This window comes from Bos indicus x Bos taurus, chromosome 5 (assembly GCF_003369695.1).
Source record: "Bos indicus x Bos taurus breed Angus x Brahman F1 hybrid chromosome 5, Bos_hybrid_MaternalHap_v2.0, whole genome shotgun sequence".
Classification (NCBI taxonomy): domain Eukaryota; kingdom Metazoa; phylum Chordata; class Mammalia; order Artiodactyla; family Bovidae; genus Bos; species Bos indicus x Bos taurus.
In genome coordinates, this window is record NC_040080.1 from 54,256,617 (window position 1) to 54,284,230 (window position 27,614).

General features: G+C 35.9%; 1 protein-coding gene across 2 annotated transcripts in view; it reads right to left on the reverse strand.

Moving 5' to 3' along the window:
* Positions 1-27,614, reverse strand: part of PARPBP (PARP1 binding protein) — a 68,317-nt gene that overhangs the window by 35,877 nt on the left and 4,826 nt on the right. For both annotated transcript variants that reach the window (XM_027541969.1, XM_027541970.1), the window contains 4 exons: positions 20,438-20,671; positions 16,967-17,074; positions 6,516-6,686; positions 5,075-5,229 (listed from right to left, as the gene is read on the reverse strand). In XM_027541969.1, coding sequence (XP_027397770.1) covers positions 5,075-5,229; positions 6,516-6,686; positions 16,967-17,074; positions 20,438-20,671 — 668 coding nt within the window. The remainder of the gene's footprint in view (positions 1-5,074; positions 5,230-6,515; positions 6,687-16,966; positions 17,075-20,437; positions 20,672-27,614) is intronic.

Sequence of the window (27,614 nt, forward strand, 5' to 3'; positions counted from 1 at the left end):
TGGATACAAAAACAAGACCCCTACATACACTGTCTACAAGATACTCACCTCAAAACAGGGGACACATACACCGAAAGTGAAGGGCTGGAAAAAGATTTTCCATGCAAATAGGGACCAAAAGAAAGCAGGAGTAGCAATACTCATATCAGATAAAATAGACTTTAAAACAAAGGCTGTGAAAAGAGACAAAGAAGGTCACTACATAATGATCAAAGGATCAATCCAAGAAGAAGATATAACAATTATAAATATATATGCACCCAACATGGGAGCACCGCAATATGTAAGGCAAATGCTAACAAGTATCAAAGGACAAATTAACAATAACACAATAATAGTGGGAGACTTTAATACCCCACTAACATCTATGGATAGATCAACTAAACAGAAAATTAACAAGGAAACACAAACTTTAAACAATACAATAGACCAGTTAGACCTAATTGATATCTATAGGACATTTCATCCCAAAACAATGAATTTCACCTTTTTCTCAAGCGCACATGGAACCTTCTCCAGGATAGATCACATCCTGGGCCATAAATCTAGCCTTAGTAAATTCAAAAAAATGGAAATCATTCCAAGCATCTTTTCTGACCACAATGCAGTAAGATTAGATCTCAAAAACAGGAGAAAAACTATTAAAAATTCCAACATATCGAGGCTGAACAACACGCTGCTGAATAACCAACAAATCACAGAAGAAATCAAAAAAGAAATCAAAATTTGCATAGAAACGAATGAAAGTGAAAACACAACAACCCAAACCTGTAGGACACTGTAAAAGCAGTCCTAAAGGGAAAGTTCATAGCAATGCAGGCATACCTCAAGAAACAATAAAAAAGTCAAATAAATAACCTAACTCTACACCTAAAGCAACTAGAAAAGGAAGAAATGAAGAACCCCAGGGTTAGTAGAAGGAAAGAAATCTTAAAAATTAGGGCAGAAATAAATGCAAAAAAAACAAAAGAGACCATAGCAAAAATCAACAAAGTCAAAAGCTGGTTCTTTGAAAGGATAAATAAAATTGACAAACCGTTAGCCAGACTCATCAAGAAACAAAGGGAGAAAAATCAAATCAATAAAAGTAGAAATGAAAATGGAGAGATTACAACAGACAACACAGAAATACAAAGGATCATAAGAGACTACTATCAGCAATTATATGCCAATAAAATGGACAACGTGGAAGAAATGGACAAATTCTTAGAAAAGTACAACTTCCAAAACTGAACCAGGAAGAAATAGAAAATCTTAATAGACCCATCACAAGCACAGAAATTGAAACTGTAATCAGAAATCTTCCAGCAAACAAAAGCCCAGGTCCAGATGGCTTCACAGCTGAATTCTACCAAAAATTGAGAGAAGAGCTAACACCTATCCTACTCAAACTCTTCCAGAAAATTGCAGAGGAAGGTAAAATTCCAAACTCATTATATGAGGCCACCATCACCCTAATACCAAAACCTGACAAAGATGCCACAAAAAAAGAAACCTACAGGCCAATATCACTGATGAACATAGATGCAAAAATCCTTAACAAAATTCTAGCAATCAGAATCCAACAACACATTAAAAAGATCATACACCATGACCAAGTGGGCTTTATCCCAGGGATGAAAGGATTCTTCAGTATCCGCAAATCAATCAATGTAATACTCCACATTAACAAATTGAAAAATAAAAACCATATGATTATCTCAATAGATGCAGAGAAAGCCTTTGACAAAATTCAACATTCATTTATGATAAAAACTCTCCAGAAAGCAGGAATAGAAGGAACATACCTCAACATAATAAAAGCTATATATGACAAACCCACAGCATACATTATCCTCAATGGTGAAAAATTGAAAGCATTTCCCCTAAAGTCAGGAACAAGACAAGGGTGCCCACTTTCACCATTACTATTCAACATAGTTTTGGAAGTTTTGGCCACAGCAATCAGAGCAGAAAAAGAAATAAAAGGAATCCAAATTGGAAAAGAAGAAGTAAAACTCTCACTGTTTGCAGATGACATGATCCTCTACATAGAAAACCCTCAAGACTCCACCAGAAAATTACTAGAACTAATCAATGATTATAGTAAAGTTGCAGGATATAAAATCAACACACAGAAATCCCTTGCATTCCTATACACTAATAATGAGAAAACAGAGAAATTAAGGAAACAATTCCATTCACCATTGCAACGAAAAGAATAAAATACTCAGGAATATATCTACCTAAAGAAACTAAAGACCTATACATAGAAAACTATAAAACACTGATGAAAGAAATCAAAGAGGACACTAATAGATGGAGAAATATACCATGTTCATGGATTGGAAGAATCAATATAGTGAAAATGAGTATACTCCCCAAACCAATTTATAGATTCAATGCAATCCCTATCAAGCTACCAACGGTATTCTTCACAGAGCTAGAACAAATAATTTCACAATTTGTATGGAAATACAAAAAACCTCGAATAGCCAAAGCTATCTTGAGAAAGAAGAATGGAACTGGAGGAATCAACCTGCCTGACTTCAGGCTCTACTACAAAGCCACAGTCATCAAGACAGTATGGTATTGGCACAAAGACAGAAATATAGATCAATGGAACAAAATAGAAAGCCCAGAGATAAATCCACGCACATATGGACACCTTATCTTTGACAAAGGAGGCAAGAATATACAATGGATTAAAGACAATCTCTTTAACAAGTGGTGCTGGGAAAACTGGTCAACCACTTGTAAAAGAATGAAATTAGACCACTTTCTAACACCATACCCAAAAATAAACTCAAAATGGATTAAAGATCTCAATATAAGACCAGAAACTATAAAATTCCTAGAGGAGAACACAGGCAAAACACTCTCCGACATACATCACAGCAGGATCCTCTATGACCCACCTCCCAGAATATTGGAAATAAAAGCAAAAATAAACAAATGGGACCTAATTAAACTTAAAAGCTTCTGCACAACAAAGCAAACTATAAGCAATGTGAAAAGACAGCCTTCAGAATGGGAGAAAATAATAGCCAAGGAAGCAACTGACAAACAACTAATCTCAAAAATATACAAGCAACTCCTACAGCTCAATTCCAGAAAATTAAATGACCCAATCAAAAAATGGGCCAAAGAACTAAGTAGACATTTCTCCAAAGAAGACATACAGATGGCTAACAAACACATGAAAAGATGCTCAACATCACTCATTATCAGAGAAATGCAAATCAAAACCACTATGAGGTACCATTTCACGCCAGTCAGAATGGCTGCGATCCAAAAGTCTACAAGTAATAAATGCTGGAGAGGATGTGGAGAAAAGGGAACCCTCTTACACTGTTGGTGGGAATGCAAACTAGTACAGCCACTATGGAGAACAATGTGGAGATTCCTTAAAAAACTGGAAATAGAACTGCCTTATGATCCAGCAATCCCACTGCTGGGCATACACACTGAGGAAACCAGAATTGAAAGAAGCACGTGTACCCCAATGTTCATCGCAGCACTGTTTCTAATAGCCAGGACATGGAAGCAACCTAGATGTCCATCAGCAGATGAATGGATAAGAAAGCTGTGGTACATATACACAATGGAGTATTACTCAGCCATTAAAAAGAATACATTTGAATCAGTTCTAATGAGGTGGATGAAACTGGAGCCTATTATACAGAGTGAAGTAAGCCAGAAGGAAAAACACCAATACAGTATACTAATGCATATATATGGAATTTAGAAAGATGCTAACAATAACCCTGTCTACGAGACAGCAAAAGAGACACTGATGTATAAACAGTCTTTTGGACTCTGTGGGAGAGAGAGAGGGTGGGATGATTTGGGAGAATGGCATTGAAATATGTATAATATCATATATGAAACGAGTCGCCAGTCCAGGTTCAATGCACGACACTGGATGCTTGAGTCTGGTGCACTGGGACGACCCAGAGGGATGGTATGGGGAGGGAGGAGAGAGGAGGGTTCAGGATGGGGAACAGGTGTATGCCTGTGGCGGATTCATTTCGATATATGGCAGAACGAATACAATATTGTAAAGTTTAAAAATAAAGTAAAATTAAAAAAAAAAGAAAAATAAAATTAATTATCTGCTGTCTGAGAAGAAATGGCCAGTCAATATATTATTTGGATGTGCAGAAGATGTCACTGATATTGACTATAAGTCATATTCAAATCCTCTTCCAAATTCACTTCACTATAATAGATATCCATATAAGAAAATAGGGATTTCCCTGGTGGCTCAGCAGCAAAGAATCCACCTGCCAATGCAGGAGACACGGGAGACGTGGGTTTGATCCCTGGGTCAGGAAGACTCCTTGGAGGAGGAAATGGCAACCCACTCCAGTATTCTTGCTGGGAAAACCCCATGGACCGAGGAGCCTGGCTATAGTCCATAGGGTCACAAAGAGTCCGACACAACTGAGTGATTTAGCACAAGCATAAGACGATAGAAGGACACAATTCAGAACAAAATCCTGAGTATAATTCTTCCTGGAATCTTAAAATGGAAAGAAGTTTCACAGAATAAGAAACAGCGATTAAGAGAATGGGTTCCAGGGTCAGAACTGAATTCAGGTCCCAACTGTGCTACTTAACAACAATGTGACTAAATTCAGTTTCTTCCTCTCTAAATTGAGTGTTTATCTTGAATTTAGGTGGAATAGCCATGTGATTATAATTTATTAATCTAGATTTTAAAAACTGAAGTACAGTTGATTTATATGTATTCATTTCTGGTGTACAGTAAAGGGATTCAGTTACACATACACATATTCTTTTTCATATTCTTTTCCAATACAGTTTATCACAGGATATATAGTTCCCTGTACTAAACAATAGGACCTTGTGGTTTACCTGTTTCGTATATAGTATCCAATAGTTTGTATCTGCTAATCCCAAACTCCTAATTTATCCCTCCTTCCTAAATTCTGCCATCGTCCTTATCTGGACATTTTGTTTCTCATTCCTAGTTTGGTTTGATGTTTGATCATCTCAATAGCTCCTATTTTTCTATCCACTTGATTCTGTGAAGTTTTAAAGACAGACTAATAACACATATTTGTCATACCTTGGATTTGAGACTTCTCCAAGAATTTCATCTAATTTGTCAATGAAATTAATAAAATTAGACAATCCTTTTATATGTGCCCTTAAAGGATCAGATGGTGATGGTGCATATCCTTTCCCTCCAAGCTCTATTGTTCTAATAAACGATGTGGCCACCTATGAATTAAAACAGATGGTTATGTTTAATGATTTAGTAAAACTACATCTTATTTTATGAACCTAGGCACATTTACATATTTCTATGTATATAGGTAAGGTGACTCATTTTTTTATGATTCATGCTACATTTTCATTCAGAAGCAAATTAAAAAAAAACAGGTGTCATGCAGAAGCTGTGCTAGCCAGAGTGATGGCAACATACAGATAGAAACTGAGACTGAAGAGTCGAGTTAGGGACAAATTAAGGGCATAAGAATACGTTCCCAAGAGTATATCACTGTTGAGAATTCCCTGGTGGTCCAGTGGTAGGACTCCACAGTTCCGCTGTAGAAGGGACAGGTTCAGTCCCTGGTCTGGGAGCTTTACAGTGCAGCAGCAGCAAAAAAATAAAAGAAAGTATATCACTGTCTATAAAGCATTAGACAGTGATATTCTATAAAGAATAAATATATTCTTCAACAGATTAACTACTGGCTACTGGAATTGTTATATGGAACAAAGGGATTTTTCAGTGCCAACTGTGTTGAGTTATTCAAGGTTGGACAATTAATTCCACTCTCCTAAATCTTAGCTTCTTTATTTGTAAAATAAAGATTTAGATGAGATAATTACTAAGCCCCATCTAGCTTTCACATTTCAGGATTATTTGACCATGTGTAGTTCAAAAGGCCTTGCTTTTACTATGATAAAAAATACATGCTTGATGGTTATACATTAGGCCATCTCCATCTAAAACAAAATGTTATAAAGCTGCATTTTCCAAAGTATATCCAAAGAAAGAAAAAGAAAAATCTCTGAAATTTAAATAATCTGAGAAAAGTTCCATAGTTAAATTATTTAGGAAACAACAAATTAAATAGCAAGGTTAACTTAAGCCGAGTTCCTTATGGCAGGACTTCTCAGAGCTTTTGATATAAACTCATGCGTTCTGTATATCCAAAAAGGGTATACATGATTTCCAACTTTTTGCCCTTGGAAATATTTATTCAAAGAACACTTAATAGGAAATTCTGCCTCTGGAAATTATTTATTTCAGGAAAATTTAACTGCACTAGCATTCTACAGAACACATGTAGGCAAACACTGCTTTAGAAAATATTCCCTTATTAACTTTGAAGGATATAGTAAGGAAAAAAATACCGAAGACTTTCAAATACATGAGGTAGAACACATATTCACAATTTAAAAGTTGTTATATCATAGTTACAAGAACTCTACATTAAGGTACATGGATCCACAGTTCAGAATCTCTAAAAAATCTTGAAAATATAACATGTCCATACCAAAAAGATAGACATCTGTTTCTCTCGAGCAGCATGTTTCAAATCAGTGAAGGCTTCTCTTCCAAGTCCTCTATCAGGAATATTGAGAATATGAGCCAGAGCCAAGTCATTCTTCGAATTCACTAGCAGGTTTAAATATGAGTAGATAATTTTCTTTGCTAGTAACTGTACCTGTACAATAAAATATTTCCTTTATTGAAGATTTCTAAATTCACAAATAATCTTTTTAATATGCAGTAAAATACTTATGATCATTCAATGACAAATGCTTACTCAGCTCTTTGGGAAATGAGAATTGCCATATAAACCAAAAATTTGGTTTGAACAAAGAACATATCCTTGCTCATGAAACTAACTTGCCATCAATGAAAATCTATAAATAACAACTATCATAATTGCTGGAAAATGTCTTCTTAGAAATGATATAAAAGGTACAGCTGCATTTCTGATGAGACCTGATCTCATTCCCCTACATACATTTGCCACTAAATAGTAACCAATAATGAAGTCCCCTGAAGCATAAGGGACGGGCCTATGGGCACTATTTGGTCCTATACCCATGCCTCTTTACAGGGCAAGATATAAGGGCTGAAGTTAACTTGCTCAATTTTTTAAGAATTACAAGATACTGACTTTCATAATACCAAGAAACCAACTGAGTATTAAAAGAGATTCAACCAAATGTTAGCAAATAATAGCAAGTAGCTGTTGTTGGCATTAACTACCCTAAAACACAGAACTATAGACTGTTGAAGCACAAGATAAAAATAATATTTGGGAGAACTTGATATGTTCATCAGTTCTTTCATATATGAATAATCCTTCACAGTCAAATGATAAACCAGGGCATTCAAAGATCTTTTTTGTTCAAATTAGCTAATCATAGCTTTTCAAGGCCTTGCAACTTCTACTACTACAGAATTAATAATATGAATTCCCACAGGTAACAACTACAAAATATTAGGTAAATTTTTTAAAACCTAACTATGTAAAGACATGGACAGAATCCAAGAGCAGACACAAGCTGGAGAAGAACTTAATTTTAGAAGAACTGCAACAAATAGGGTAAGAATTTCAAGTTTGTGGTTATTCAATAATAGGGGAATTGTGATTTCCAGTAATAGTGACTGATCATGTGAACCCCTTAAATAACAAACATTAAATACTAAATTAAAATTTTTAAATACTACTAAAAGATACTGGGAAGTATCCAAAAAATAGAAGCTGGAGAAACATTTGGTTTTAAAAGAATTGCAATAAGAAGGGTATGAATTAAGTTTGAGGTTTACTGGCCCAAGTTTCATGACTGTGGCTGTGGAAAACAGACGTGACTAAAGGTGCCAGAGATTAGAATTCAGGGCTGGGAAAACAGCTAGAAATTTAAAATAGGAAATTCTGGAAACAACTGAGATTATAAATAGCCAAAATCCCTAGCTGACAGCAAAACTATGCAAGCATAGGGAAGATTTCACAGGCTCCATCTAAAACACAGACAGTAATCAGAAAGAAATATATGCTAGAAAGATTGAATTATAAAGAACTGGAGCTATGGGTCTGAAGGTTTCTTAAACCAAGTGCACTCCACAACTGTGTATAGCTTAAGTGACAGAGAGCTGAAGCTGGACAGGCTTGAAATATTAAATATACAAAGCCAAAACCTGTCCGAACAACTGGAAAATTCAGGAAAATCCCTAGGAAAAAGGAATCCATGGAAAGAATAAGCTCCATATCATTCCCAAATACTTGGCTAACTGCCAAATTTGGCAGGCAGAGGGAAAGGTTACAAAAGCCAAGCTGAAAAAAAAAGAAAAACACACACACACACAGTAAAGGGAAATCATAAGAGAGTTATTCAAAAAGCTGCAAGCCACCAAGGAGACAAAATATAAAGTTGGAATCCAGGCAAGTCACCTGCATACCAGAACAAAAAACCAATGTTCACAAGAAAAAACTAGAGTTTGTATAAAATACTACCTATGTCTTGGTTTCATCCAAAAATTACTAGACAGTCAAAGAAAAAGGAAAGTGTGACTCCTTTTCATGATAAAAAGCAGTCAATAGAAAATGTCACCAAGTGGACCTACGTATTAGAATTTAGCTGAAAGAAGATCAAAGAAACTGCTATAGTCAAAGAACTAAAATAAAATGTGTTCAGTGAATTAAAGCAAAGTATGTTATTGGTGACTGAGAGGAAATGACAACAGAAAAGTGGACACTATAACGGAAGAAAATTCTAGAGATAAAAAGTACAGTAACCAAAACACAATATTTGCCAGGTGTGCTCAACAGCAATTTGGAGAAAGTAAAAGAAACTATGCAAACATACAGATATATCAATAGAAATTACCAAATCTGAAAAACAAAAGAGAAGGAAAAAAAAAGAAGAAAGAATCAACGTATCTGTAATTGAAATCTCTGTAGAGGCGTGAAAGAGACAGAAAATATATTTGCTGAAATTATAGACAAAAGCATCCCAGATTTGATGGAAAACATCAATTTATTGATCTAAGAAGCTACTCAAGCAGGAAAACACAAAGAAACTCACTCCTGTAACTTACAATTGAACTCTGACATCCAAAGATGAAAACTCTTAAGAGCAGCCAGAGCAAAATGACATATTACATATGCAAGATAAGGTTAACAGATCATCAAAAATTAAGTAAGCCAGAAGAAATAGAAACAACATATTAAATATGCTGAGACATGATCTTAAAAATTACAATTACAGTAGTCAAGATGGCATAGTATTGATTTCCTTCCCATGGCAGAAACTTTGAAACCTAAGTGATACTCAGTCTTAACTTTCCTATTTCCTTGAGGCACTAAGGGGTGCTCCCCCTCTTATTTTTTAACAGATACTTTAAATAGACTGGAAAATATGTTTTAATGAAAAGACTTCTCACAGGAGTATATATATTCTTGGAAAACACACAAATCTTATTATAAATTGCTAATATGTTACAATTTAATTCCACCTTCTGTGAAAAAAAGGAAAATATATTACATAATGAGCATCAGGAAATTTTCAGGCCTATAAAGATGGACTTAACCTGTCTTCATATAAACACTAATATAAGCATTCTAATATAAAAACCTTACAATTTAGTCATTCCCCTAATGAGGATCATTTAGATTCCTCCAAATTTTTATTATAAACATTGCTGCATGTATATTCTAATACATGATCTCCCAGTATACATGTTGAGTGTTTTTACTGTACTACTTTTTTTATTTTAATACATACTGCCAAGTGTTGTTCACTTGTACCTACTTATACCCTCACCTATAGTGTAGGAGAGTTCCCATTTTCCTATACCCTGGCCAATGCTTAGTGTTGTAAAACTAAAATTTTTACCTATTTCCTCTCATTACCAAGAAGACTAAGCATCTTTTTAAAATTGTGGTGGCCATCTTTATTTTTTTTCATATTAATTGACTGCTCTTTCTTTTGCATAACTTTCTATTGTGTAATTTGTTTGCTTTCTTATTATTAACAGTAGTTCTTTTTATACCCCGGCAAAGATCTTCTCTCAGTCTGTTGCTTACTTTTTACTACTGTTAACAGAACAGGTCAAGAAATTTATACTTTGTAATGATTAAATTCATTAATCTTTTCCCTAATCTTTTTTGCTTTCTGGGTCTTAAGAAGCCTTCTCAACCTTGCGATTATAAATATTTCTTTTTAATAAGTAAATAAAAATTGTTAAAAAAAAAAAAAGATAGCACAGTATTTACAAAGAGACAGACACTCAGATAAATGAAACAGAACAGTCCAGGAAGACACCCAACTCAGAGAGTGGCGGCAATTGATCATTTACATATAAAACAAATGAACCTCACCTATACCTCACATCTTTTATAAAAATTAACTCAAAGTAGACCACAGACCTAAATGTACCAGAAGAAAACAGGACAATATCTTCATGAATTTGAATTAGGAAGAGTTATTACATATGACACCAAAGGTACAATCCATAATATGAAAAAAAATTGATAAATTGGATTTCATCAAAATTAAATTACCTGTATGTGCTCTCATCTTATTCTCACCCTTTCAACTACTTTCACCTGCTCTGGAATCCAGTTTTTATTTTCTTTTTTTAAATTCTTAGATGTTTCTCTCAGAATCTTCACTTGAAATCCTCCCCTTGGCTATTATCTTAGGAAAATGGACTCAGAAAGGCTAACCTCAACTTGTGTTCAAAACTTATGAAATTCATAAACTATGCAGTGACTGATAACTTAGCTAAAGATTCAATAATTTATCATCTGTAAACTCTAAGAAAATATTTTCCTTATTAAAATTAAGATTTCTTCATATTCTGTCTAATCTCATTAAGAAGCATAAGAGAGTTAAAAGGTAGAAATAAAAACTTACAAATCAATAGAAAGTTTCTTAGACAATTATTAAGGAAGCTTCAAGTTCATATACATACTAAAAGCAATTTTAAAGATAACATGCTTTGGGATTACTTAAGTTTTATGTGAAAAAAAAAATTATTGAAACATGGGAGGCAGTCAAGGTCAATTAAAAAAATCTCAATGGACAGGAAAAGGTTACCTTAAATATGGACTCAAAATATAATTTAAGCAAATCTGATTAAAAGTTTGAATATTAACTCTACAAAATTATTTTTCTTAAGTATTAAAGATACTAAATGTTACCTTTGCAGAGAGGATCTCTGACTTTCCAGTATAAAGTAGCAATTCACATATTCTCCTTCTTATTACCTGTTATAACTCTGCATATCAATCAATTATAATTCTCTACATAAGTATCAATACTTTCTAATACTTTGTTTTCTTAAGTCTTTCTATTATTTTATGGGTTCCATGAGAGCCAATGATGTACCCTCAGGGCCTAAAAGAATAACTGGCATTATAGCAGGTAATTAATCCATTTTTATTAATAGGTTCTCAATCTGCTTTTATTCAATGGTAAATGAAGGAAAAACTAATACATGTAGCTGGCCCTTTTAGATTATTTCAAAATTGAAATTAATAATAAAAACTTGTGTGCTAAGTCACTTCAGGTGTGTCTGACTCTTTGCGACCCAATGCACCATAGCTAACCAGGCTTCTCTGTCCATGGGATTCTCCAGGCAAGAATACTGGAGTGGTTTGCCATGCACTCCTTTGAGGGATCTTCCAGACCCAGGGATCAAACCCATGTCTCTTATGTCTCCTGCATTGGCAGGTGGGTTCTTTACCACTAGCATCACCTGGGAAGCCCTTATCTGGGATCAAATTAGTGCTTACATATTTTTTATTACATTGGCTTACAAAGAAAAGTACTGAGGTACAACTAAATTAAAATCATCTTTAAGATCTATTCTAAAATTTTATTTTAATAAAAGGTATAACATAGTTTTCTGCTTTATTTCAAAAGTCCTTTTATCTCTACTTTCACAGTAAGTCATAATATATCATGTGAATCTATAATACAAGTTTCCATTTTAACCTCACAGTGCAACAGTCTAAAACACACAGCAAGGGTGACACAAATTCCCAAAAATCAGAGCAGAGAAAAGAGACATTGTAATCAGAAACTTTTTTACTCTTTCTACATTTAATTTCATGCAATCTCTGTTTCCCTTTGCTTCTCCTGTCCAAAAACAATGAGAGTTTACCAATATGTGTATGTGTGATCCTCACTGGGTATAAAACCAGGGCTTAAACTCCCACATCTCCAGCTATAGGAGATTTTCTTTAGAGTTAGAAAATTCTGTCCTTTTGTGATGTTAGGAAAACATCAGGCAAAAACATCTTGGAGTCCTCACAGAGTGTTTCTTTTAACTCATGGCTACAATTGGAAATCTATCCCTATCATTATGGTCAGATAACATGGCAGTTATGGTTTCCCTGCTCTTGTATTTGCAAGTGGGTTTTAAAGTGGCTCTCTGGAAAAGCATTCCACATAAATACAGTTATGATATCCAGAAGCAAGGGCCTAAATTGAAAAAATCCACAAGATTGAAGCTTTTACCAAGATACCAAAAATAAAGATACTGTTCCATTTATTTGTTTAATAAACTGATTCTATCCATACCACAAAATACTTGCAATGTTTGTTTAGAAGTTGAACAATTTTATTTAAACTTTCTGAGAACTTCAAGTTTCTTTTCCTATCCCTTAACTATTATTGAAATGCATATATACTCAATCTTAATTTAAAGAAAGTCAGTTTTTCTAAGTTGAGATTAAAATTTATACAAGTATTTTTTTTATTTCTTGGTCAATACATAAATTCTTACATTTAATGAACAAAAAAAATTGGACTAGAACTAATATACTTGTAGAATTTTTTATTTAACTGATTATTTTCTTTTGTGGCCTTTATTCTATTTTTCCCTTCATTACTACAGAATTTCTAAAGCAATAGTTTAATACTTCAGGGGGGAAAAATGAAGCAAAATAAAATAAGGAAACAAAAACAGTGTTTCTCCAACTCATTCCATTCATCTACTTGAGGAACTGGTGTGGCATTAGTAGGCACACTTGGTGATCAAAATATATGTTTGCAAGAATACAGCCCAAAAACTTATTTTGGAATTTTAATAGAAATATATTGCCTTCCAAAAATACTCTGCAAAAGAAAAATTAGAATTCTGCAAGTAACAGAAAAATGGTTGAGAGGATGGCTGTTACTTTAATAGTCCTCATAAAATTGAATTCATCAGCTAACTGGTGGATAAAAATCTCTCAGAAAATATAATCCAAGAAGGCAAAAGATTAAAAGTAGAGGATTAACACTAAGAAACTACCATTGTTATTGTTTTTTTGTTTTTTAATTGGAGACTAATTACAATATTGTAGTGGTTTTTGCCATACATTGACATGAATCAGCCATGGGTGTACATGTGTTCCCCATTCTGAACCCCCCTCCCACCTCCCTCCCCATCCAATCCCTCTGGGTCATCCCAGTGCACAAGCCCTGAGCACCCTGTCTCATGCACAGAACCTGGACTGGCAATCTATTTCACATATAGTAATATACATGTTTCAATGCCATTCTCTCAATGCTATTCTCTTTGCCTTCTCCCACAGAGCCCAAGAGTCTGTTCTTTATATCTGTGTCTCTTTTGCTGTCTTGTATATAGGGTCATCGTTACCATCTTTCTAAATTCCACATATATGTGTTAATATACTGTATTGGTGTTTTTCTTTGACTTACTTCCATTTTCATCCACCTCATTAGAACTGATTCAAATGCATTCTTTTTAATAGCTGAGTAATATTCCATTGTGTATATGTACCACAGCTTTCTTATCCATTCGTCTGCTGATGGACATCTAGGTTGCTTCCATGTCCTGGCTATTGTAAACAGTGCTGCGATGAACACTGGGGTACACATGTCTCTTTCAGTTCTGGTTTCCTTGGTGTGTATCCCCAGCAGTGGGATTGCTGGGTCGTATGGCAGTTCTATTTCCAGTTTTTTAAGAAATCTCCACACTGTTCTCCATAGTGGCTGTACTAGTTTGCATTCTCACCAACAGTGTAAGAGGGTTCCCTTTTTTTTAATAAAAAACTAAAGGCTTACAATGAAGGCCTTCAGTTTCTATGTACCAAGTACACAAAAAGTTCGTTCCAGTTCTCCTGTAGGCTATTAATAAAATCCTTTTTCATGGTTATCCCTTTAAGATAATTTTTTATTGTAAAATAAGTTTAGTGGTGATAACTTTATATAATTCACTCCCAGAATTTGAAGCTACAAATATTAGGGTCTTTGAGTTATGCTGGATTCTTATATGCAACTGGCATAAACCCCATTATTTGAGCTCTCTTAATCACTTTTATAATTTCTTTTTGTTTCTTCTAACAAAGACCTATTATATCCCTTCCATAAATTCATCTAGTAAACAGAGAAATAAACTGGGATAAAGCTGTACATTCTTATAATCTACCCATTTTCCACATAAGATACAATTTTTTAAGAGGCTCCTTAATAGGATTTTCCATTGGAACAGGCAGGACCTCACTGCTGGTCATTTAGGTCATTTTACATGTATAATCCTCTTAAGTAAAAGGCACAATAACAATTATTGCTTCCTCCCTATAGTCTTTAAGATAGATCAAAAAGATCTATAAGTGATCTACCATCTTGAGGGGGAAAGTACTCCTTAAGTATCACAAGAAAAGATGAGGCAATTTGGTAAGCATCTTGTCAAGGTAGGAGGAAAAAACAAGCAAGCAAGAGAAAACAGTTACAATCACTAAAAGAAACTATGCCTAAGCAGGAAACAATCAAAGGTGGGCTTGGATATTTTCTTGTACCAGAAAAGAAGGAAGTGCTCAAAAGTCTATGAGGGCCCAAATTGAAGTGGACCTCTACATTTTAGCACCAAAGATTAATGACTAATTGATTTTAAAATTCTGAATAAATAAAAATTTCTAAGTACATAGTAATATAAACACACATAAAAAGAGAAAGAAAATATTTAAAAAATCTATTTGCTTCCTATAAGTAACTATTACACTAACTCCTAAACTGGTAATTAAAGGGAAAGAATTAAATAGTGATCATGCCATTTTTAGGGAACTGCACTTCATCCCAGTTAATGAGATAAAGCTCTTCTTCACTGAGAAATGACAGCAAATTAGTGCAAAGACATGACAGACTTGGAAACTAACCATTCTGCAAATTCTAAAATAATAACTGATTCATACCAGGATTATCAATGCACGCTCAAAACCATGTGGTGAAACGTAATTGGGAAACGGGACATTTACAGTGTCAGACTATCACTAGATCTTTTTTGACAGCAAAAGAAAAACTACATCTTTATATTGGAAAGACCTCACAAATTCAGGACAACTTGAGTTTGTTATGCCCTCATTTTTAAATTTTTTCTTAAAAGAGTAAATGGCATTTCTGGAAAGATCCATAAAATACTATTAAGGGACCGTCTTTGTGGAAGGTGACTGGACACCTAGGGTGGGAAGGAGATCAAGTTTTCAGTGTTCATCTTTTAAAAAATCATTTTAACATACCACATTTTCAATTTAAAAAGAGAATAAAAAATAAAGCAAGTATGTTAGTGATACACAGCCTTTGACTCTCTTCAACTGTCATCTTGAAGTGACATTTAAATCTTTTCTTTTTTGGGGGGTGGGGGTGGGGAGGGAACAATGCTTTGCCACTTGGCATGTGAGATCCTAGCTCACCTGTGAGACCAGGGATTGACTCTCACGCCCCCTGCAGTGGAAGCAGAAATCTAACCACTGGACTGCGAAGGATGTACCTAAAGTGAAGTGAAGTCGCTCAGTCGTGTCCGACTCTTTGCCACCCCGTGGACTGTAGCCCACCAGGCTTATTGGTAGCTTAGTTGTGTCAGACTCTTTGAGACCCCATGGACTGGAATCCACCAGGCTCCTCTGTCCATGGAATTCTCCAGGCAAGAATACTGGAGTGGGTTGCCATTTCCTCCTCCAGAGGATACTCCCCATCCAGGGATCAAACTCACATCTCCTGCTTGGCAGGTGGATTCGTTACCACTGAGCCACCTGGGAAGAACACAAAGTACATTATTCAGTTTAAAAAGTAAGCATACAGGTATTTACCTGAGGGTTAGTCACTCAGTCATGTCTGACTCTTAGAGACCACATGGACTGTAGCCCACCAGGCTCCTCTGTCCATAGGATTCTCCAGGCAAGAATACTGGAGTGGGTTGCCATTCCCTTCTTCAGAGTAACTTCCCAAACCAGGGATCGAACCCAGGTCTCCCACATTACCAAAATTTTTTACTATCTGAGCTACCAGGGAATCCCACAGTGATAAAATATATTTTTGAAACTGCAATCTGGAAAATATCCTGGTAGTCCAGTGGTTAAGACTCCGTACTTTCACTGCTGAGGGCCAGGGTTCAATCCCTGGTCTGAGAACTAAGATTTCAAAAGCTTCAAGGAGCAGTTTAAAGAAAAAAAAGCGGGGGGGAGAGGGGGGGAGCCGGAGATTACTACTGTAATTAGGAATCTAGTATACTGTTCAACTGAAGGCAAATTACATTAGACCAAGCCTGTATTACTTTTCTATGGTTTGTTTGCACAACAAATCCTGTTATCAGAACTCATGATACATCAGTTGTTCTGCTGCAAAGAGTAGAGAACAGATTTTTCAATTGTACATATCCTCCTAAGAATCAACCATTTAAAATGCTAACTGGGAAGTATACCAAATACAAAAATTCAAAGAACTCTGGCAACCTGTATCTTTAACTACTTTTCTGATACTTAGAGAGATACCTATTTTGCACAGTGCCTGTTACCATGGTACAAAACAATAAACTGATTATTATTGATATCATGCTCTTGCCAGTCTCTAATGTACTATTCTTTGCAAATATTTTTACTCAACAAATTAAAAACTTGTAAAAAGTAAAAAAAATAACTGTAATACACAATCAAATTCATAGTGATTTGAAGAGGATCATATCCAGCTTTCATTTACTCACCTTTTCATTTTCCTGGTTGTGTTTACTCATTGGTGATACTGGTTCAGAAAAATCAGTCTCATCATCTACTGCGTATTCTCTGCCAGACAGAAAATCCAATAGGCGACTCTGTAAGAATTACACAATATTACTACAATCAGCTGAGAATTCCACTGCTGCTCCATAAGGAGTAGTACATGTGTGCTAAGTCACTTCAGTTGTGTCTGACTCTGTGCAACCCCATAGACTGTAGCCTGCCAGGCTCCTCTGTCCATGGGATTCTCCTGGCAAGAATACTGGAGTGGGTTACCATGCCCTCCTCCAGGGATCTTCCTGACCCAGGGATCGAATGTGCATCTCCTGCATTGGCAGGCAGGTTCTTTATCACCAGCATCACCTGGGAAGCCCCCATAAGGAGTAGAGATCATTTCAACTTCCATTATTCATAGAACTGTCATCATTTAATATACCTAAACAGTCAACTGAATCCCAAAGAGCTTTTTTTCACTAGTTCTTTGAGGCTCAGCTGACTGTAGAGAAATAAACAGGCTGCCAGTCACCTGCTTAAGCTGAGAAAGTCTTCTTGTGGTCTCTCAAGCCTCACCAACAGTAAAACCATCTGTTGGGCTACTTAATGGCTTCCTGAGAGTCTGGGAACCCTGGCACACTCATAGAAGGCATGTATTGATCTTCCTGAGATCTCTAAGGACTGCTAAGCTCTTCTCAGGACTTTTCTCATAGCTCAGTTGGCAAAGAATCCGCCTATAGTGCAGGAGTCTGCCTGCAGTGAAGAAGTGTGCCTGCAATGCAAGAGACTGGGGTTCAATTCCTGGGTTGGGAAGATCCCCTGGAGAAGGAAATGGCAACCCACTCCAGCATTCTTACCTGGGAAATCCCATGGACAGAGGAGCCTGGAGGGCTACAGTCCATGGCATCGTAAGAGTCGGACATGACTTAGTGCCTAAACCACCACCACCACCACCACCACTACCAACAAGCTCTTCTCAAGATTCACCATATTTGCTCCTCAGCCTAGGTCTCTGATTTCGTCCTCCAGATAATTGCTCAGCTTATGAAAGCAATCGCTGTTCCAGTTCTCCCTAGAGTTCAGTTAGAATAAAGACTTCTATGCTCCTAGACGGGGCTTCCTTACTAGCTCAGAGGGTAAAGCGTCTGCCTGCAGTGCGGAAGACCTGGGATCAACCCCTGGGTCAGAAAGATCCCCCTGGAGAAGGAAATGGCAACTCACTCCGGTACTCTTATCTGGAAAATCCCATGGTCAGAGAAGCCTGGTAGGCTACAGTCCATGGGGCTGTAAAGAGTCGGACACAACTCAGCAACTTCACTTTATGCTCCTATATGCCCATGGGGCCCTGCACCCATATCCCTCAGGAGAGGAATTATAAAAGTAGGAAATAAAAGGGAGAGGGGCATCATTCAAATTATGTTCCCAGAACTTCCCTGCATTATCTTTATCTTAACTCCTTATAATTCTTACCTTATTTAGGCTACAATAAATCAAAAACAAAGAACGCCTTTCAGGATCATGAAATTTCAGGATCTTTCAGAAATATTTAGAACTTTATGATATGTATCTTTAAAGATACTTTAAATTAAGATATTTAGCATTATTTTTTTAAAAAATCAATCTAAGAATATTTTCCTGCTCATTTTTTCCTCACTGAAAGTTTCCTTTGCGTAATGTAAGTATCAACCAAGTTGTTAGTCTTCTAAGATTTAAATGCAGAAAATGTTCTACTTCACATATTACTATCTCAGCAGTTGCCACTTCTTTCCTGATGTTCTACAGAGGAGACATACTGATATTTGGAGGCAGAACATCTTCAAATGCAGAACCTTATATATCTCACACTATTAGTTAATTCACTTAAATGAAGAAACTTGTTAGAGAACTTAGAGGCAAAGGATAAAATGAAAACAAAGACCTCAGACAGATAATACTCTCACTGGCTTTTCAGAAATTCTTGTTTGTTATTCCTACAATCTAAAACTTGTGTTTCATTAGTCTCTCTAAATTAACTTTGTGAAAAATAGTTAAAAATCACCTCTAAAAGTAAGCAAATAAAATATAACTAGAGGGGAATTATAAAAAAAACTGTCTTCATTCACAAGTATCCTTAGTATGGTGGGGGTGTGTATGCCAAGGTATGCATGTACGTAAATGTATTTTGAGAAGGTTAAAAATGGGCAAGGATTCTCATGATGGCCCCATGAGGCAAGGACAACAAACCATATGCCAGTATCCATTCTCCCCTTCTTCCTTAGTATCTGAGCTTTCTTTTCATTTCTGGCATGTTACTACACAGAATAAAAACTATATTCTCCATCCTGGCTAGCATCTTGGTGTGGCCATGTGACTAAGCTTTGGCTAGTGAGATGCAAGCCAAAGAGGTACACCACTTAAAAGGAAAAGAGACTGTCCTCCCTTACCACTTCCTGCTGCAAGAAATGCTGATACAACATCTGGAGGTCCAACACTTACCTTGAACCACAAGTGATCTTGAGAGTAGAAGTGAAGAACTAAGATGGGAGAGAGGGCAGAATGACAGAAAACTCCTAGGTATCTGATAACCATGAACCAATCATACACATCCTAGATGCTTACTTACCTTTAGACATCTTTTACAAAAGAATGAAACAAACTTCCATTATCTTAAACAACTGTTATTATGGAGGTTTCTATTCTAAGAAGCCAAACATTACTGCCAAGTTATTGAAAAGAAATATTTCTAAAATATTTTATATGCTAGAAATTCCAGTAAACATTTTCTTCTAATTATGGCTACAATTTTTTTTTTTATTACCACTGTTTAATTACTACTTTAGTGGCACTTGGTAAATATTAAGATAAATATCTTTTCAATATGTTAAAACATACTAGATATATTCAAATATATTCTAGAATAGTATATCACCAAGCTATGAAGGATGATACTACATTAACTTTAAAATTTATACTCTATAAAAAAATAAGGCAATGAATATGTCTGCAAAAAATGAATAGAATATTACCTCATGCAGAGAGTATCATACTGAACATTCTCATTAAATCATACTCCACCCTAGTAAAAAACTATTAGTCCACAGTCATAGCAATTATTTATACTATATATGCCAAATGAACAGATGCACCCTAAACCAAGAAAGTAAAATACAAAAGCAATCCTTGACATTATTCAAAAAGAAATCACACATTTGGTATCGATTTACTAACAATGTTTTAATCTAATAAGTAGCTGTTCTTATAATTTAACAAAATATTAATAACACAAGTTCAACAAAATTTACCACCAAAATATTCCCCTCAAGTAATGACTAACTTTCAGGTAGCTAAATTTTCCATTCTTAACATGATCCAAAAAGCAAAAGCATTATCAAGTTACTATAAATGCTAATACCATCACTTAAAATAAAAATAAATCTAGCCAAATTTTAATTCAACTAAGACAGAATTATTTAAAAAATACTTACAGGAGATATGTTCGCATAATTTTCACAATTCGAAGTCAAATCACTACATTTTTTATAAACATCAATCAGATCTAACATGTTACTATTCTTTAAGAAATCATCATAAATCTTCCTGATGTCCTCATAATGGTCAATCACTTTTATATTTTCAACTGGTAAGTTTAATTTCTCATGTAGAAAGTATTTCCAGGTCAATATGATATCACTGAGAGAGACTGTAAACTCTCCACTATGCTGAAAGAGAATAAAAATTAAAAATTACCAAAAATAAAATGATTAAGTTGGATGCTAGTTACTCATTAACTTACAACTAAGATCAGTTCAATTCAGTTGCAAAGTCATATCTGACTCTGCAACCCCAAGGACTGCAGCATGCCAGGCCTCCCTGTCCATCACCAACTCCCTGAGTTTACTCAAACTCATGTCCATTGAGTCGGTGATGCCATCCAACCATCTCATCCTCCGTCGTCCCCTTTTCCTCCTGCCTTCAATCATTCCCAGCATCAGGGTCTTTTCAAATGAATCAGTTCCTCGAATCAGGAGGCCAAGCTACTGGAGTTTCAGCCTCAACATCAGTCCTTCCAATGAACACCTAGGACTGATCTCCTTTAGGATGGACTGGTTGGATCTCCTTACAGTCCAAGGGACTCTCAAGAGTCTTCTCCAACACCACAGTTCAAAAGCATCAATTCTTTGGCACTCAGCTTTCTTCACAGTCCAACTCTCACATCCATACATGACTACTGGAAAAACCAAAGCCTTGACTAGATGGACCTTTGTTGGCAAAGTAATGTCTCTGCTTTTTAATATGCTGTCTATGTTGGTCATAACTTTTCTTCCAAGGAGTAGCATCTTTTTATTTCATGGCTGCAGTCACCATCTGCAGTGATTTTGGAGCCCAAAAATAAAGTCTGCCACCATTCCCACTGTTTCTCCATCTATTTGCCATGAAGTGATGGGACCAGATGCCATGATCTTTGTTTTCTGAATGTTACAAATTGAATTTTGTCATAAAAAACTCTACATTGAATTCCACCGGATTCTAAAAGAATATCCAAACTGAACTAAAGAATAATATTAATACCTGATATAAAAGAAAAAGATTTTGATGATGTAAAGTAAAAAATAATAATAATAAAATAAATACTATCAACTATAAAAAGTTTGCACTTGATAAAGTTAACAAATATGAAAGAAAGTGAAAGCGTTAGTCGCTTAATCGTGTTCAGTCCTTTGAAACTCCATGGTCTGTAGCTCGTTAGGTTCCTCTGTTCATGGAATTTCCCAGCCAGGAATACTGGAGTGGGTTGCCATTCCCTTCTCCAGGGGATCTTCCCCACCCAGGGATCAAACCCAGGTCTCCTGCATTGCAGGCAGACTGTTTCACATCAAAGCCACAAAGGAAAGCCTTAACAAATATAGTCATCTTATTTCCTTAACTTTACTAAATTTCTCTACCAAAAGTGGGGGAGGATGGGTGAGTACTGAGCTGTACTTAAGTGCTATTGATTAAGGAAACATTAATTCCTTTTAGTTCTTTTTGCTAAGGTATTTTTAGTCTCTTATTTAAAACTTCAATGCCACACTGGATTCCTACATACCACATTATCCCAAATGTTAGTCTTAAAGCATGATCATAAAACTTAAATTTTTAAAAATTATGTTTTATTACTATTTCCAAGGAAGCTAAAATATCTGCTAAAATTTAGGGTCAGTGAAGAATTTTGAACCTTCCCTGCTTATCATCACACATAACTATCACAAATAAATGCTAAAAAGCAACAGGTCAGGTTTCTTTCTATAAGTTGTCAGATGTTACTATTTAGGCAAAATTGTTCTTTTTTTCCTCTTCTTCAATATCTTCATGATAAATTATCTCAGTGGACATGTTGAAGATTTTAATTGACTGTATTCTGTTCCACTTAAGTATCCCAGATATTAACAATGATGCCCTCCAAAACATGCTAGACCTAATTTAGTTTAAAAAAAAAAAAAAAAAATCTAACTACTGTTTTCCAATGCAGTATGAGTAACAAATATTTTTAAGTATCTGTATGTGGTTTTGAGAAATATATTTTGCTGCCCTCTTCCCCAGCTAAGTTTAACATGTTAGCATTTTTTGCTAACACCAATATCTTTCCATTAATAAAGCATTTAAAAATGGCTGGGTATTTAAATACCATTCATTGGAACTAATACCATTCATTGGAACATTCACTGGAACATTAAATACCATTCATTGGAACTAAATTGTAACATCATCTTTAGCCAATGAAGATAAATAGAAAGAAATAAAAGGAAGCCAAATAATATGTTATTTTCTACATATCTGATTCTTTCAAATCTCTGTATCTTTTATAAAAAGTAGCCATATTTTCTAATTAATATCCAAATTTAAGACAAGGTGACCAAACTGCCTTAAAATAAGTAACTTTTTATTTATCCATATGGTAGCAACTAAGAAAATTATCTTTATTGTCTTTAAAGTAAGGATCCATTATATAAAAATTATTAAAATTAATTATATTTCATGAAATTAGTTCAATGTACAATCAAAAAAAAAATCATTAACTCTCAAACACTGGAACCATAACCCAGATGTAAGACAGATTTGTAATTTCTCAGCATTGCATCAAAATTGTATACTTTACTTCCCAATCCCACAAAGGTTACTTACACACCAAAGAATTTCCAAATGGTATTTAAGTTAAACTAACCAATTTAATTAAATTAGTTAAATTAATTCAATTATTTAGAGTTTCAAAACTAAACTGTTATATCTCAAAAATTCCTAACAACTATTTTGGAATAACAACCTTCATATTAAAAATAAATTAAGATTTTGCCTAATATAAATGTACAGATTTCATCCTAATGACTCTGTGCTGTCCTCAGTCATGTCTGACTCTTTGCAACCCCATGGACTGAAGCCTGCCAGGCTCCTCTGTCCATGGAATTCTCCAGGCAAGAATGCTGGAGAAGGTTGCCATTTCCAACTCCAGGGGATCTTCACAACCCAGGGACTGAACCCAAGTCTCGTGTGTCTCCTGCACTGGCAGGTGGAGTCTTTACCACTGCACCACCTGGGAAGTCCTATCCTAATGACTATAACGAAAGGAAACCATACAAGTTCTTAATCTTGTGAGAAAAGGTTTTGACTACGTTAACAGTGTTTATACTGGGATTGTAAAAACATTTTAAATCCAAATAAAAATGCACTCCAAATATCAGTTTTCACGATCAGGTGCCCATCATGACAGCATATTCTATTATTCAAACCAGTAACAACTGATTGAGAGTTTGCGGTCAAATCAGAAAATGTTTTGCTAAGAAAACATGCCAGCTGGCGAATATTTGAAGGAAGTTCAAAACGTTCAATCCTTTAGTTCTCTGATGGACATAAGAAGGATTGTATTTCACAAGAATAAAATGAGAAAAAGCGAGTTACACTTATCAGAGTACTTGTACTTTTTACATTTTCCCGAATATATACTTGTATAATTATTGTACTTATATAATTATTCAAAATTTTAAATAAACTTTATTTTTTAACTAACTGGAATTCTTGTTATTGAAAGAGAATAGATAGCAAGTTTACTTAAGAGCATTAATTGGATGTATGACCTTGAATGAGATATTGAAATCCCTGAGTCAGCTTCCTCGGTTATAAAGTAAGATTGTACATATTAAATAACACATGATAAACTGTAAGCAATCAAAACTGTCAGTTTCCTTTCTCTTTTATTATTCAATGTAAAATAACAGTTTGTTGTGGGAAGTGTGGTAGATAAATAGAATGTAATTTTTAAAACTCTTTCTTCCTATTTGTTATATCACTATTGGATCATTTTCAAATCTGACAGTCAACGGCAGGTGCTGCGACAGCTTTCCACAAAGTTATAAAATTAATATCTTTGTTTTATTCAAAGGAATATTCATAGGGTTCTTAAGGCTAGTTAAGTTGAAAAACAGCCCTAATAGGGCAACGGCCAGACAAATTAAATCTATAGAACCAATTCCAAAGAAAGGAAAGGCTAAAATTTTATTTGCAATGTAGTAATGAAGATCTGATAGATAGAGTGCCTGATGAACTATGGACAGAGGTTTGTGACATTGTATAGGAGACAGGGATCAAGACCATCCCCATGGGAAAAAGCAAAATAGCTGTCTGAGGAGGCCTTACAAATAGCAGTGAAAAGAAGAAAAGCGAAAAGCAAAGGAGAAAAGGAAAGATATAAGCATCTGAATACAGAGTTTCAGAGAATAGTAAGGAGAGATGAGAAAGCCTTCCTCAGCGATCAATGCAAAGAAACAGAGGAAAACAATAGAATGGGAAAGACTAGAAATCTCTTCAAGAAAATTAGAAATACCAAGGGAACATTTCATGCAAAGATGGGCTCGATAAAGGACAGGAATGGTATGGAACTAACAGAAGAAGAAGATAATAAGAAGAGGTGGCAAGAATACACAGAATAGCTGTACAAAAAAGATCTTCACGACCAAGATAATCACAATGGTGTGATCACTCACCTAGAGCCAGACATCCTGGAAGGTGAAGTCAAGTGGGCCTTAGAAAGCATCACTACGAACAAAGCTAGTGGAAGTGATGGAATTCCAGTTGAGCTGTTTCAAATCCTGAAAGATGCTGCTGTGAAAGTGCTGCACTCAATATGCCAGCAAATTTGGAAAACTCAGCAGTGGCCACAGGACTGGAAAAGGTCAGTTTTCATTCCAATCCCAAAGAAAGGCAATGCCAAAGAATGCTCAAACTACCGCACAATTGCACTCATCTCATACGTTAGTTGGAGAAGGCAATGGCACCCCACTCCAGATCTCTTGCCTGGAAAATCCTGTGGACGGAGGAGCCTGGTAGGCTGCAGTCCATGGGGTCGCTAAGAGTCGGACATGACTGAGCGACTTCACTTTCACTTTTCACTTTCATGCATTGGAGAAGGAAATGGCAACCCACTCCAGTGTTCTTGCCTGGAGAATCCCAGGGATGGGGGATCCTGGTGGGCTTCCGTCTATGGGGTCGCACAGAGTCGGACACGACTGAAGCGACTTAGCAGCAGTAGCAGTAGCAGCACACGCTAGTAAAGTAATGCTTAAAATTCTCCAAGCCAGGCTTCAGCAATATGTGAACCATGAACTTCCAGATGTTCAAGCCGGTTTTAGAAAAGGTAGAGGAAGCAGAGATCAAATTGCCAACATCTGCTGGATCATGGAAAAAGCAAGAGAATTCCAGAAAAACATCTATTTCTGCTTTATTGACTATGCCAAAGCCTTTGACTGTGTGGATCTCAATAAACTGTGGAAAATTCTGAAAGAGATGGGAATACCAGACTACCTGACCTGCCTCTTGAGAAACCTATATGCAGGTCAGGAAGCAACAGTTAGATCTGGACATGGAACAACAGACTGGTTCCAAATCGGAAAAGGAGTATGTCAAGGCTGTATATTGTCAACCTGCTTATTTAACTTACATGCAGAGTACATCATGAGAAAAGCTGGGCTGGAAGAAGCACAAGCTGGAATCAAGATTGCCGGGAGAAACATCAATAACCTCAGATATGCAGATGACACCACCCTTATGGCAGAAAGTGAAGAGGAACTAAAAAGCCTCTTGATGAAAGTGAAAAAGGGGAGTGAAAAAGTTGGCTTAAAGCTCAACATTCAGAAAACAAAGATCATGGCATCTGGTTCCATCACTTCATGGCAAATAGAAGGGGAAACATTGGAAACAGTGACAGACTTTATATTTTTGGACTACAAAATCATTGCAGATGGTGACTGCATCCATGAAATAAAAAGACACTTTCTCCTTGTTAGAAAAGTTATGACCAACCTAGATGTCATATTAAAAAGCAGAGACATTACTTTGCCAACAAAGGTCCACCTAGTCAAGGCTATGGTTTTTCCAGTAGTCGTGTACAGAGTTGAGAGTTGGACTGTAAAGAAAGCTGAGCACCGAAGAATTGATGCTTTTGAACTGTGGTTTTGGAGAAGACTCTTGAGAGTCCCTTGGACTGCAAGGAGATCCAACCAGTCTATCCTAAAGGAAATCAGTCCTGAATATTCATTGGATGGACTGATGTTGAAGCTGAAACTCCAGTAGTTTGGCCACCTGATGCAAAGAACTGACTCATTTGAAAAGACCCTGATGCTGGGAAAGATTGAAGGCAGGAGGAAAAGAGCACGACAGAGGATGAGATGGCATCACCGACTCAATGGACATGGGTCTGAGTAAACTCCAGGATTTGGTGATGGACAGGGAGGCCTGGCGTGCTGCAGTCCATGGGGTCCCAAAGAGTCAGATACGACTGAGTAACCGAACTGAACATAAAGGAAGTATATCCAGTGAACATGGGTAAATGGAGCATACTGAAAGATATTGACAAAGTGTACAAGAGAGCACCTAAAATACATGTACTCTTTCAGACAGTAAGAAAGAGGCAAAAATAAGTCAACAGTAAAGTAAGCAAAGCAGCCTGGCATGGGGTCCCAAAGAGATGGATATGACTTAGTGACTGAACAACAAAATAAGCATAGGATATGAATAGACAGTTTAAGAAAAAGATACCTCAAAAGGTATCCTTTTAAAGGTGTACTTAAGCACCGTTTAAAATTCCTAATTTTTAGGTATTATTCTTTCTTTTTCAAAATGATGGTTCTAGTCAGTATTTTTTCTCAATGGCTTTATGTGCTAACATGAGAAATGTTCAAATATGTCAATGTCTAATTTGAGAGGGAAATTTTACTAGTATGGCACCCCACTCCATTACTCTTGCCTGGAAAATCCTGTGGACGGAGGAGCCTGGTAGGCTGCAGTCCATGGGGTCGCTAAGAGTCAGACATGACTGAGCGACTTCACTTTCACTTTTCACTTTCACGCATTGGAGAAGGAAATGGCAACCCACTCCAGTGTTCTTGCCTGGAGAATCCCAGGGATGGGGGATCCTGGTGGGCTTCCGTCTATGGGGTCGCACAGAGTCCGACACGACTGTAGTGACTTAGCAGTAGCAGCATATGAAATTTAAAAGTCTGGGAACTACTGACATACAGAATTAAAATAATTCATCAGAATGTCATTTCACTATCTAGCCCAATAGACCCATTGAAAACATTTTACCCTTCAAAAGTTTTCTTCTCTAGTCAAGATAATGCTAAGTCTCCTGAC